General features: G+C 36.5%; 1 protein-coding gene across 1 annotated transcript in view; it reads left to right on the top strand.

Moving 5' to 3' along the window:
* The window catches only part of SMARCAD1 (SWI/SNF-related, matrix-associated actin-dependent regulator of chromatin, subfamily a, containing DEAD/H box 1), a 49,621-nt gene that overhangs the window by 29,594 nt on the left and 6,142 nt on the right, over positions 1-13,885 (top strand). The window contains exons 9-22 of the mRNA XM_040555281.1: positions 1,567-1,769; positions 2,949-3,039; positions 4,179-4,278; positions 5,845-5,904; positions 6,110-6,185; positions 6,865-7,000; positions 7,958-8,095; positions 8,383-8,478; positions 9,210-9,327; positions 9,582-9,703; positions 10,825-11,013; positions 11,692-11,810; positions 12,770-12,952; positions 13,670-13,779. Coding sequence (XP_040411215.1) covers positions 1,567-1,769; positions 2,949-3,039; positions 4,179-4,278; positions 5,845-5,904; positions 6,110-6,185; positions 6,865-7,000; positions 7,958-8,095; positions 8,383-8,478; positions 9,210-9,327; positions 9,582-9,703; positions 10,825-11,013; positions 11,692-11,810; positions 12,770-12,952; positions 13,670-13,779 — 1,741 coding nt within the window. The remainder of the gene's footprint in view (positions 1-1,566; positions 1,770-2,948; positions 3,040-4,178; positions 4,279-5,844; positions 5,905-6,109; positions 6,186-6,864; positions 7,001-7,957; positions 8,096-8,382; positions 8,479-9,209; positions 9,328-9,581; positions 9,704-10,824; positions 11,014-11,691; positions 11,811-12,769; positions 12,953-13,669; positions 13,780-13,885) is intronic.

The raw sequence follows: 13,885 nt of genomic DNA, 5'->3' as shown, positions 1-13,885 counted from the left end.
AATCTTGTCAAAATGGTGGTGCTATCATTGAAAAGTACCAGTAAGTGCTAATGACCAGGTAGTTTTGTGTAAGATTTCAAAGAAGGTAGTATTCATTGCAGGAAAAAAAAAAAGTTTAAGTGAATCTGAGTCTGATAAAGTTCTTTAATGCTGTTGTGATTTGACCCTGGCAGGCAGCTGAGACCCAGAAAGCAGCTCTGACCCCACATGCGTGCACACTCCCCCCAGCAGGAAGAGAGAGAATTGGAAGGGCAAAAGTGAGAAAACTCATGGGTCAGGATAGAGAGAGTTTACTACATAAAGCAAAAGCAGCACACACAAGCAAAGCAAACCAGGGAATTAATTTGCTACTTCCCGTTGGCAGGCAGATGTTCAGCCATTTCCAGGAAGGCAGGGCTCCATCACGTGTAGCAGATACTTGGGAAGATGAGAGTCATAACGACAAATGTTGCCCCCTCCTCCTTTTCACCTGAGCCTTTATGGCCGAGCAGGGTGTCAGGTGTCATATGGTGTGGGATACTGCTTTGTTCATCTGGGGTCAGCTGTCCTGGCTGTGTCCCTTCCCAGCTTCTTGCCCATCCTCATGCTCCTCTCTGGTGTGTCAGTGTGAGAAGCTGAAAAGGCCTCGATCCTCTCTAAGCATGGCTTAGCAAAAATTAAAACATTGGTGGGTTATCAACACTGTTTTGGTCACAAATCCAAAATACATAACCATACAAGCTGCTGTGAAGAAGCTAACTCTGTCCTAAAACGAGTACACACAAAAAAAGTGAAGAACTGAAAGATGAATCTAGTCTTGGTTGGTCTTCTGAACGTGCCAGCACTTGGTGACTTAAAAAAAAAAAAAAGGTAGTTTTGTGAAATTTCTTAGCCCTGAAGTTTTTGTTTTTGTTTTTTCACTCTGCCCAAGGCTGATTCGAATGTTCTATTTGAGGTACAGTTAAAACTGGGACTTAATAATGCTCGACTCTGGTTGGATGCATAATGAAATGTGTTATTTTCCCTGCTAAGAAATCTACTACTATCTCCCTACTGTCAGTTTTCTGGGTTTGTTTTTGTTGTTGTTGTTGTTGTTGTTTCGGGGTGCTTTTTTGTTTGTTTTTGTTTTATTAACAGATCTGTTGCCAACCCCTTCTTAGGCCAGCATCAATTTCTTAATAGCCTTCCTCATATCTTGGTTTGCTTTGATCCTTATGTTATGCTCATACCTTATATTTTTAATATCTAGCAAAGATAGCCAGAGCTGTTCTGTATTAATCCTTGGTATGCTGCAGGTGGACAGAGGGAAGAGCAGCAGCTACACAAATCATTTTTCAGGGCATGCCAGTAGAACAAGGAAGTGCTGAAGTGCTTTTTGTTCTTGCTATTTTAAGAAAGATTAGGGGAAAACTTGCTGAAAGCCTAAGGAGCAAAACACGAGTCCTCCAGTGCTGGCAGCACAATTTTATAAAGCTTTGTGAACTGAAAGATGATAGGCACAGTGCTGGGAGTTGTAAACCAGTGTTTGATCTGCTACTTCCCCATCTGTTATCAGCGTTCACCGTATTTTATTCTTTTGTTTTGCAGTTTACAAAAATGACTAAGACTACTGGCTTGTCGGAAGACATAGTGTGGAATTGCAAGATCCTGCTGAAGGAGAGGGACGTGGTTCTCAAGCTCATGAATAAATGTGAAGACATTTCAAATAAACTGACAAAACAAGTAACTAGGATTACTGAAGATGGAGGATGTGGATGGAATATAGAGCAGCCTTCCATTCTGAATAAGAGGTGTTGTTGTATGTTAAATATTTGAAAGGGTGTTGGATAGTAAGCTGTGCTTGAACATCAGGATTTTCAAAATTGTCCCCTCTAAAAGCAGAGTCGTGTTTGCTCAACAGCTTTGTGTTTGCTCAGGGTTCTAGCCAGGGATGTGTGTGCAATGCTTGAGGGAATGCAACAAATGTTTTCAAGTGCATTAGGAAAGATGATAAGGATTATGAACATAACAAAAAAAATATAACAGTGTAATAGCTCCATTTTTTTATGAATGTAGAATTTTAAGTGATGAGATTGCAAGTTGTCACTGTCTTCCAGACAAATGAACAAACAAAACGGCTTCACTAACAGAAAACCTTGTGTGTCAGATGTCAAATGACAAATAATCTGGGCAAACTTGTAAAGGTTATCAGCTGCACTGGGGACCTCAGTCAGAAAGTAGATATGCAAAATGATCTGGAACTCAGTATACAGTGGGAGGGACGCAGGGGGATTCCCTGAAGGGAAGGGTTTCTTTCAGACAGATAAATTGGTAATAGAGAGTTTAGGAGGAATGGAAATGGGGGACAGGCAGAGGAATGGGATGGGACACCTTTTTGTAAAGGTTAGGAAGTGTAGAGTTGAAGTGGCCAGAGTAGAACCTAAATTAGGCTTTGTAAAGTTTAGTTGTAAATAGCAAAATAATTTTTCTGGTGTGTCAAAAGAGAAGAGGGAAAGGGAATTGTGTGAAGGGAGCTTATCAGTGGTGGGTTTGTTTTGTTTCGGGCTTTTTTGGCAAAAAATGCTACAGTAGGTGATTTGGTTGAGTGTTTTGTGGATTGTGTTTTCTGTTTGATGTCAACACTGGCAGTAATACCTATTGCTTTGTATTTTAAAAATTACTGGCTGTGTAACGGTTTTTAACTGCTAGTCAATCACTAATTTAAAAGAAAGGAATTTATTGTAGTGTTCATTTTGATTGTTTAACTTTTATGAGAATTCAGATGCACGTCTTAGTTCAGAAATGCTCTTTGGTATTCAGGTGATGAATTAAATAATTTGTGGTTTTTCACTGCATCAGGAGATCTGGACTGGAGTAAAATACAGGCAGCATTAAATTTGCCATACTCTAATGAACATAAGTATAAAACTGTGTTCCGCGGAGAAACAAACAAAAGATGGTAACATGGTAAACCTGATTTTTTTTAACAGTTTGGAACTGAAGCCATATCAGAAGATTGGTTTGAACTGGTTAGCACTTCTTCATAAACATGGATTGAATGGTATTTTGGCTGATGAAATGGTAAGTGTGAAACTGGTTATTTAAGGACTGTTAAAAGTATTGCAAGTGACTTTTTTATAATCTGTTTAGGACTTGTAAAAAATGAAAGAATTTGTCATTTATTTTTAGCTAATACAAATCACGGTTTCTCCAAGTGTTTCCCCATTTTTTTTTCAATACAAGTAGTTGCTGAGCTCTTATTCTCAATTTGAAAGTAAAAGGTAACCTGAGATTCATGGACAGTGATAATTACAAGTCATATGATGTCATCTGATGGAATGGAACCAGTTTGTACCACAAGATCATCCTTGAACCATTTATTTTCATAGCTCTGTGCAAATAAATATCATTTACTCTGCTTGTCCAGCACTTAGCTGTAGTGAGCCCCTATTTTCTACATTTCTCCATCACTTTCAAAACAGTTAAATGTACGGGGGGGGGGGGACACAAACAGCACAAGCCTTTCTTGCTTCCCCAGCATTTTGACCATATATTGTCAATATGCCCCTCGTAAGTTTCAAAATTAGAGAGTTTTGTTTGAGGTTTTGAGTGTCAACTGATTTTAATCCTGGCTGTGTTTCATGTTGTGATAAACTGAGTGAATAGATTGGTTTGCTTTACTAAGACATAAGCAGTGTTTCTCAACTTCTGTATTTTTTCATACCTGTAAGCACCAATTCATTCTTATTTTCTGGTAGAGGAGATAAAATTTCAAATCCATGGTTCAAAAGACAGGAAAGTGAGCACTGGTAGAAATGTAAGGATATTGCAAACAAACATGATTTCCCTATTAAATTCCACTTTCAGAAATAGCTGAACTATCATTTGCATGATTGGTTCAAATGGAAATGGTTAGTTTCCAAATGAGCTGTTGTCTGAAACACAGTTTCTTGGAGGTTTGAGGGATGAACTAAAATGAAAAACTTCATGTATGAAGCAGGTTAATACCTGATGCTCAGATGTTGAGCTGAAAAGATAAATGAGTTTGACTGGAGCTGTACTTGAGAAGGAAATGTCTTCTGAAAATAATGCTGATTAATATTTTTTCTATGCAGATCTGTAGTCTTTAGTTAACACTGACTACAGTGTAATCATCTTAGGAGTATGAAACACTATTTTCTAGAGACTATAAATTTTGTTTAAATTTTTTTTTCTCCTAGGGCTTAGGAAAAACAATTCAAGCTATTGCGTTTCTGGCTTATCTCTACCAAGAGGGCAATAGAGGTCCCCACTTGATAGTCGTGCCAGCTTCAACATTAGGTAAGTTGCAAGCCTCAAAATTATTATTTTTTTTTTTGGGCGGGTAATTGTGGATGGGCTGTCAAATGAAGATAACACTTTCATGAAGGAAGACGGTTTTCTTGTGGTGTGATATTCAGCTCCTTAAATCATCTGAAATGGAATGTAATCTGTACTAGAGGCATGCTTGTACTGAATTAATTAGAGCATATTAAATAAATCCAAGTAAAGTCTGCTTCACAAAACAAATAAAGCTGCATGTTACAATTTGATCTTGTTTAGCTAAATGTTTTACTGAATATTGGCTGAAATTTCTAGTCTTCAGGTGGAGCTTAGGCTTCATTACATTCAAAATATCCAATGCCTTTTTCCTTTTTGCATAGAATCTTTAGAAGTAGATCAAAATCCTAAAATGGTTAAGCTAATAGTGTGTTTTAATTGTATGTTTTGGTTGTTTAATGACATCAGTTGAAAGTACAAAGAATACAGTGGAAAAAAATACATCAGCAAAGCTGATGAGTTTTAGAAGCTAGTTCTTTGGAGTTAAATTGGATTTATTGAAGGACTAGGAAAAAGAAAGTAGCAAGAAAATACTGCTCTTAATTTTTGAGGCCAATGCATATTTTTTTTAACACATCAGAAAAGTTGTTCAACATCACTTCGAAATTGGCATTATCAATATGCTTTTAAAACCTACTAGAACCCACGTTTTTAAAATCCAAGGTGTAAATGAGTGCTTTTGTGAAGTGAGTTGTAGAGGCTTATAAACTGCAGTGGCAGCTTGGGCAAGCCATTATTATTTGATGCTGTCAAGCAGGTAAAGCCTGGGAAGTGGTCTGCCTATAGTTTCTCTGACATTTTTCCATCGAGGGGTCTTTTCATCCCTAGCCTGGGTCCAAGTGGCATTTACCAGAAATCCCCTTCCTCAGTGGTTTGTGATTGTTTGAGACTAACCCTCACTCACGGTGTACTGTAAAGCATGTTTCCCTTTGGCCTGATAACATTATCAGTGGCTGCTTCGATGGCTGCACACCTGGAACTGGATAGAGTTAGGAAGCTTTCCCAATTCCCAGAGGCATCATATTTCCTCATGAAACATTTCTAAATGAAAATGGTTAATAAATGAAATGATTGCTTTTTGAGGAAATAATGTCTGGGGGAGAAATGAGGCTAAGAGGTAATGAAATGCAGTAGATACTTCTATTATTTTAGACCTGGTAGGGTGGTGGCTGTGAACCATGCATGTATGATTTCAATAGGAGTTTGAAGTGTAATCTAGTTAAGCAGTAGGAAGTCGCATAAGAAAGGTTTATTTATGTGAAGTTGTTATTTTTGAATTGCTGTATTAAACTGCTGAAGCCTTTTGAAGTAAGACTCTAATGGTTCCTGCTTTGTCAGTTGTTGGTTGCTTAATTTCCCTAAATGCTACCATTTCAACAATGTTTAGAAAGAAAATTCTCTGAAATGTTAAGAAATATAAGGGATTTGCATTAAGATCAGGCTTCTGTTTTAATGCGGAGGTGCATTTGGAATTACGTAAGACATGAGTATAAATAAACTTGTCTTTTTTTAAATGATGTCTTACAGATAACTGGATAAGAGAAGTTCATCTGTGGTGTCCTGAACTGAATGTCCTTTTTTACTATGGTGAGGAGTGCAATTTAGAAATTAATCCAATGATACAGTTGGTTGCATGTTCAGCCTCAGAAAACATGAGTTGTTCATAGAAGCATTATTTGTAAATAACTGTTTAAATACAGATATTTAATGCTGATAGTGTTCTTTTATACCATCTTATTTTTACATGCATTTAAATTAAATGTAGTTGTACTCGTGTTTTGTCCTTCTATAGGATCCCAGGAAGACCGGAAACATCTCCGGGCGGACATTAATAATAAAGTTGTAGATTTCAATGTCATTGTAACTACGTAAGTACAGTAGTTTAAAAAAAAAAAACAAATTTAGTTAGCATATACTGACCTCTAGTGGTATAACAAAATTAGTTATCTGCCAGTTGTATTTTACTAAAGAGCATGAGGTTTTCTTCAATCGTCCTGTGTGGTGTTTGGCAAGAGTCAAAGGCAATGGGGGGTTATCCTTTTCAATGTCACGTAATGAGGGGCGTGTAAAGCATGTTGACCTATCTTTGCTTTGTATATGAAATTCAGAGAACAAGTAATTAAAAAGCAATGTTTAGAATTTGGTGAGATGGGAAAGGAATTTCGTTTTCTCTTCAAGTAATGATAAAAAGATGTTTAATGCTGTAGCAGGTACTGTGTTTTTGTAAAAGATTTGTATGTGTCTTTGGAAAGTGTTACAAAAAGCAGTGAGTGATCAAGTAATCAGTGTCTATTTGACAGAGGTAAACTCATATGGTTGATTACTTCTAGGCAGCTTTAGTTTAAGGCCCCGTATGTTTCTTTCTGTAGCTCTTAAAATTATAATTATAATTTATATATAATATAATTTAGTATATAGAATATATATATAGATAGATAGAATATATATATATATAGTATATAGAATATAATTTAGTTGTGGTAGCAGAATGTTCATGTTAAATTTGCATTTGATGTGTGTTTTTTTATGATGTATTTCTTCTGACAGGTATAACTGTGCAATTAGCAGCTCAGATGATCGAGGACTGTTTCGCAGGTTGAAGCTTAACTATGCAATTTTTGATGAAGGTCATATGCTCAAGAACATGAGCTCTGTACGCTACCAGCACCTTATGACAATTAACGTAAGGGATTTAGTTGTTTGTTGAGGGGGTTGGGGGACAACTCTTTCCTGTTCTGTCATTATGGGCAGTGGGGAAATAAAAGAAATACTGATTTTAAAAGTCATAGACACATCGTGGTCCAGAAATTTAATGTGCAGGTGATGCTGAAGTTTCAGGAGTAGATCCTGCATTATAAGCTCTTTCAGGGAAATGAGTTTTCAAAAATATGTAGTTAATTTCTTGAAGCATCATTACAACTATGGTAGTGGTTCAGTTTCAGTGTTAAGCAATTTTCTAGTTTAAGCTACAGTAAAGATTATAAAATTGCTATTCTGAAAACAAAAATGACTCATATAAAAAACATTGTAGTATATAAGGATGTATCCTGATAGGACTACAAAAGAAAAGCTAGCTTTAAAATAATTTTTCTTGTAGCTTGCACCTTAAGTTAATAGCATTTAAGAGAAAATTTGAGTACAGCTCTTTTTCTAATGACTGGTTTAGCACTTTAGTATTGGTTCAATAATAACATACTTACCACTTGAATTATTACAACTTATTTTTCAGTATTTTTGTTAAATGCATTTTTAAGAAGCTAATCTCTAAGACTTTAAATTGTGACATGTACTTGCAATTCAAAACTTGTTCTTAAAATACTCTATGACCTTAAAAATGATACGATATGTGGGCAACAACAACAAAAAAAAAATACAGGGATTTTCTTACATCTGGATTATGCTTCTTGAATAATCTTAAATTGATCTGAGAGGTCAGTTTTCCACAGATCCCCAAAATACCTTGTTGACTTCACCAGGAAATTATTCCATGAGATTTAAGTATATTTAAAATTTACATAGTTACAATTTAAATTAAGTTCAGTTTCTCAGTTCTCCATGAGCTGTGTTGCTCCTTCTAATACTATTTTTTAATCCATTTGACTAATGTTTCTCGTTACTATTTTTCACTTTGGATGAATAGGCGAAGAATCGCTTACTGCTAACAGGAACTCCGGTTCAGAATAATTTGTTGGAATTGATGTCTCTCTTGAATTTTGTCATGCCACATATGTTCAGTAGCAGCACTAGTGAAATCCGAAGGATGTTCTCTTCAAAAACAGTAAGTGTTGTATATTCTCTTCTCCAAGCTAACATTTTTTTTGCCATACTTCTGTGTTGTTGATACCTTATGGAAACAGGTAACGTGATTACGAAATCAAGAAAGTGAAACAATGAAATAAACCATTTCAAGTAAAAAATATGTCGTAACAGGATGTCTCAGAATGCTAGGTCATATTAGATCTGTCTGTTCTGGCTCGGTTTTCCTAAATCTCTAAAATTGACAGAGAGCATTGTTATAGCTGAAAATTTCACACTGCAATTGAGTTCTTGCAATATTTTCCTTAGAAGAGTGCTGAAGAACAAAGCATATATGAAAAGGAGAGGATTGCACACGCAAAGCAGATAATAAAACCATTCATCCTAAGAAGAGTAAAAGATGAGGTAACATTTTATTTTTAAAATAATCGTTCTATAGTATCAAAAAGCCTGATGATTTTTGAGACTAACATAATTCAATGTCGTATTTCGTCAGTGCTAGTTTTACATCTTTATCTAAGAAAAGCAGGAAACTTGAGCTACTCTTCATCTTCCAGGAGTTTGGAATTAAGAATGTGAGCTGCTGCTGCAGCTTTATATTTTGGTGCTCAATATTTGTTGATTGTTTGCAGCTGGGAGTTTTAGTTAAGAAAGATCACTGAAAGATTATTTGGTGCACTAAGCAGGCATCAAGTGGGAGATGTTTTCATTTTAAAATCCAAAACCTATCTGCTTCTATTTATAATTGGATGTGTAAAACAATGGAAAACTTTAATAATCTGAAAAGTGTATCTATGTCTTACTGTGATTCTTACACACTTAGTAGTCAGTAGCTTGAAAAATAAATTACTGTGATTAGCAGTGGAGTAGCTTCCAAGTATTGCATTTGTTATTTTGTGTGTTTTTTGAGGTGTGCACGTCATGTTACTTGAGTAGCATTTGTGTGTGAGGTGTATAATCCAAAACAAGTGCTCAGTTTGTAAACCAGTCTGTTGACTTAGTTTCAGTTAGCAAAGTTGCAGCCAATGAAAGGATGGCATGAGAAGAATGAGTACAATAGCTTAAAAGCAGGCTTGTAAAATAGCAGTCGGTAATTCAATACAGTTTTTACCTGCAGCTTTTTTTTTTCCTGTCAGGTCCTTAAACAGCTACCTCCCAAAAAAGATCTCATTGAATTATGTGCCATGTCTGAGAAACAAGAGCAACTCTACTGTGATCTCTTAAATAAGCTAAAGAAAACTATTAACAGTAACGGTATGTGATGGTGTCTCATTTGCCTTTGCTGGATTTCTTTTCCATGCCTAGGTTGCTGTTAAACATGACTACAAAAATCTTTGCTTTGTAGAGATGTCTAATACTCATAGTGGCTATATTCCTTCTATGATTTTTTCCTAAGTCCAGTTAATAGGTGAAATATTAAATATAAAGAATATTCCTTATAATATTCTGAGAAATAAAGATGCATTATATACCTGTGCTACTAATATATGTTATTTCTTTGTTGACAGAGAAAAACTCTGATATGGGAAATGTAATGATGCAACTTAGAAAAATGGCTAATCATCCTCTCTTACATCGTCAGTATTACACAACTGACAAGCTTAGAACAATGTCCACACTCATGCTCAAGGTAAGGTGATGAGATTCAGCCCCAGTTCTTAATTTCTCAGAACTTTTAATGGGGCTTAAATAGACTTTTATTGTCAGTCGTCTGGTCAAAAGTGTGTCTTTTGCAAATCTTAATTCATTGTTGCTGCTTTTTTTATTTCTCTGTGTCTATCCAGTGCTCTAATCAAGCTCTTTGTGTTTTAACACTGATTCTTATATCAGGTGTTAGAATGGAGAGAACAGTTCTGGGACTGCAGTCATCTCTTCATTAGCACCCCCTTAATACCTCTTCCCTCCACCCCAAAACTTAAAACCAAAATACTTATGGAAAGGTTTTGGGAGGACACTTGAGTATATTAGTATTTGTTGAGTAGCAAGAAATCTAGGCTATACGGAAGTAAAACAGGGAATGTAATAAGTACTGAACTATTAATTTTTTTTTTTGTCATATGGCTGGGGTTAATGCCTGTGGAGTTTGGGGAAAATTGTTGCTCCTTCTAAAGTACAAACAAAAGAGAATTTGGACATGCAGCAGGTACTCAAGAAAGTTGCAGCTGGCTTTGACTATCTCCAGCTTTTTAAAAAATAAAGCCAGTCAGGGTTGGGGGGAAGGGGAGAAGTCACCTATTGGTTTATGAAGGATTTTTGTCCCCTTTTATTCCTGCTCGTACCATCGTACTCTCCAGATGTGGCTTTTCTTTTCCTCTTTCTTCCAGGCATGACATCCCTCTACCCACCCTACATCTTGGGCTGGGCTTCCCATGTCTTCTACCATCTATCCAAGGATTGGATCTCCCTTTTAGGGAGTGCCTCTTCAGGGGAAGAGATCTGATACAGGGGTAAAAGATCATAGGGCTTGATGGGAACTAGGTAATGACTGTGGAGGTTGAGCATATACTTCTTAGTTTTTGGTAGTACAAATTATTTTAAAAGCTAAATTGCAAAGTAACAATCCTCTACTATAAACCTGGGGTTCTAGATTTCATCTTTTGTTGCTTGCATGAGCCATGCTGTAGCATTTGTCCATGTCTAGTTGTGCTACTTTGGTTTTGTTCTTTCAGAAATTTTGGATGTAATCGTGTTTGTATTTTCTAGTCTCCCTAGCAAGGTTGTGCATTATTTCCCTTCATTTTTTGCTAATAGGAACCCACACATTGTGATGCAAATCCTGACCTTATCTTCGAAGATATGACAGTAATGACAGATTTTGAACTACATTTGCTTTGTAAGCAATACTCTCATGTCAGTGACTTCAAGTTAGACATGGATCAGATCTTGGATTCTGGAAAGTTTAGAGCACTGGAACGTATTCTGTCTGACCTTAAAGAGAAGGTTTGTACTACCAATGGCTGAAATGTCTTTTCCTGTCCATCTAATGGCCATCTCTAAATAACTGTACCATCTGCTCACAAGTAGCTGTATATGCAAGCCAGTTGTTTTTGTGGGGAGTATTAGAATGATTTAATTTGTGTGCAGTACTGCAGAACAGTACTTAATACTTGTAACGTGTAGTCCTACTTGTGCATTTATATAAACAACAAAGTTACAGAAGCAAAATAAGAGTTCCCATTTTTCCAAGGGTTCATTCTGAGTTAACACAACAATTGCTGTATCGATGGATAGTATTTCCGCATCCGTGAAATTTGAGTCTGACTTTCTTCTGGCAATTGAATAAGACTGTATTACACTGACTCAGCATATGTGGTTGTTTTAATGTAAACAAAAGAGGTCACTGCTGTGAGTCATAGATTCAAACTGGCTAATTCTGCAAATAAGCATGTAGCGTAATACTTCAGAGTATCCTGAATTTGCACAAGTGTGTGCTGTGCATCTGTTCGATGTAATAGGGTGCCACTGGTCTGTATCTTATGGAAAATGGTATAAATTTAACATTTCTTTAATGAAAGTAAGTAAAATCACTTTTTTTTTAATGCAAATAATACATCATTTCTTGTTCATCATCTGTAATTCAAGTGTTTTAAAGCTTTTGTTTTGCTTTGTCATTTCCAGGGTGACAGAGTTGTGTTGTTTAGCCAGTTTACCATGATGCTGGATATCTTGGAAGTTCTCCTAAAACACTGGCAACATAGGTATATTAGGTTGGATGGAAGAACACAGATTTCTGATAGGTATGTCACTTTTTTTTGTTGTTGTTTTACTGAAGATGAGTGAAGAAATGGATGTATGTGTGGTAGGAGGATGTGACATAACACCCTGGATTTTCTGATGTATAGAATTCTGTGGTGGCTGGGAATTGACTCTAGTTCGGGGTTTAATGTTAAATTTCAGATTGCGTTAGGGTAAGGCTGAAAGGGGAGTTTAGATGATCCGATTACTATCGTAGCACATCCAAATGGAAAACTTGCATCTTCAGCTGTAAAAGATGTTTTGATTTGCTTGTGTGTCAGCATGACGTAACAAAAGGTCACCTGTAGACATTCCTTTGAAGTATAGTTTATTAAAGTAGACAGGTAAGCCCTTTGTTTCTTTAGGACAGACTGTTTCCTTTGTCCTTTCCTTTGTTCTCCTGTTCAACAGCTGAAAAGGTTGCAGTGGTTTTCTTGTATTTGAGCTGTGATAGTTTTCTACTCTTCCCTATTCTGTGACTTTTTGGAGATGCTCTTTCTTTCCTTTCAAAACAAAACTTTTTTTTTTGCTGTGATGTTACTTCCCACTTGCAGCTAAAATCTCTGCCTTTCTTTCTCTGTCATGTGCAGTTAGTCATGAACCTCAGTTCTTTTCCTGTCCTGTCCCCCACAGATCTATTTGTTTTGCATGCTTCAGTCCTCCCCACCTTCTTCCACCAGCTTGCTTATTGTGTTCCGTGATGGTAATCCAAAATTTTTGTCCAAGCTTCACTTCATTCTTTGCTATCAGGCTGTCACTCTCAAAGTATGTTTCTCTGGTCACGCCTGAGGATTGTTGGTACCCTTTTCCTTTATGCCTAACATATGTACTTCTGAGTTGCTTTGCAACACCACTGGCCTCCTTTTAAAGAGATCATCAACTTAACTTCTGCTCTTTCAACTTAAGAATGAGTGTGTTGTTTTTTTCTAAGGCCTGATACAAATGTTCTTGTGTTCTGTAGGATACATCTGATAGATCAGTTCAATACAGATATGGGAATATTTGTGTTCCTCCTGTCAACCAAAGCTGGTGGCTTGGGAATCAATCTGACTTCAGCAAATGTTGTTATTCTTCATGACATTGATTGCAACCCATACAATGATAAGCAAGCAGAAGATCGATGCCATAGAGTAGGTCAGACAAGGTAAGACTTCTTAATTATAATGTTTGTTTTTCTTGGAGGCAAGCTCTCAAAGGAGGACAATATTTTGATTTTAAAATTCCATTTCAAGCAGAGACTTACATAAACCAGCTCTGGATTGCATGGGAGCATAGTTTTCTTACAGTTAAGACAATTACTGCTTAAGTACTCTTACAATTAAGCGGTGCAGACAGAATGAACCTTACCTACATCCTACTCCTTTATCAAATTCTCTATAACTTAAATTTGTGGTGCTAGAAACTGGTGTATTTGAATGCAGATCTGAAGTCTTTGGAAGTGGTTGGCAAAACTGTCATCTTCCAAAGATATCGAAGCTCTAAAATGCTACACTGTCCTGTAAAGTGAATCAATCATCTGCTTTAGAATCCTCACTAAAGGATAAGTTGTTGTGGGCAATAGAATGTGTTCAGTAACAGATACTTTAACAGTAGTATGGGACAAGGAAAAGTTCAGTTGTTTCTATTAGCACAGGTTTTTGTGACCACATAGACCCTTCTGGTGGCTGAGTGTAGGAGGGAAGAAGTTCTCTGGAAGTACGGAGCACAGTTGGTCCAAAAAGAAAAACTAGAAGTTCTAGTATTGCCCTTTAACCTCCTTGTTTTTAAACCACTGCCACCTGAGCAAAGGCATGAGTCCTTCCCATTTGCACTAATCCAGAGAAACTATTACAATGTATTTATACTATCTTATGTTTTTTAGAGAAGTAAAAGTCATAAAGCTGATCAGTAAAGGGACTATTGAAGAATCCATGCTCAAAATCAGCCAGCAGAAATTGAAGTTAGAACAAGATATGACTGCAGCGGATTCGGGTAAGTCTCCTGCTCATAATTATGTCCACTTAAGTGAGTTAAGGAGATCACTGAAATGTATTATTCTGAAAAACAAGATCTGTGGTTGAGATAAGACAATTTTGGT

This window comes from Cygnus olor, chromosome 4 (genome assembly GCF_009769625.2).
Source record: "Cygnus olor isolate bCygOlo1 chromosome 4, bCygOlo1.pri.v2, whole genome shotgun sequence".
Taxonomy (NCBI): domain Eukaryota; kingdom Metazoa; phylum Chordata; class Aves; order Anseriformes; family Anatidae; genus Cygnus; species Cygnus olor.
Note: the sequence above shows the minus strand (reverse complement) of the source record. Positions and strands in the feature narration are given on the sequence as shown.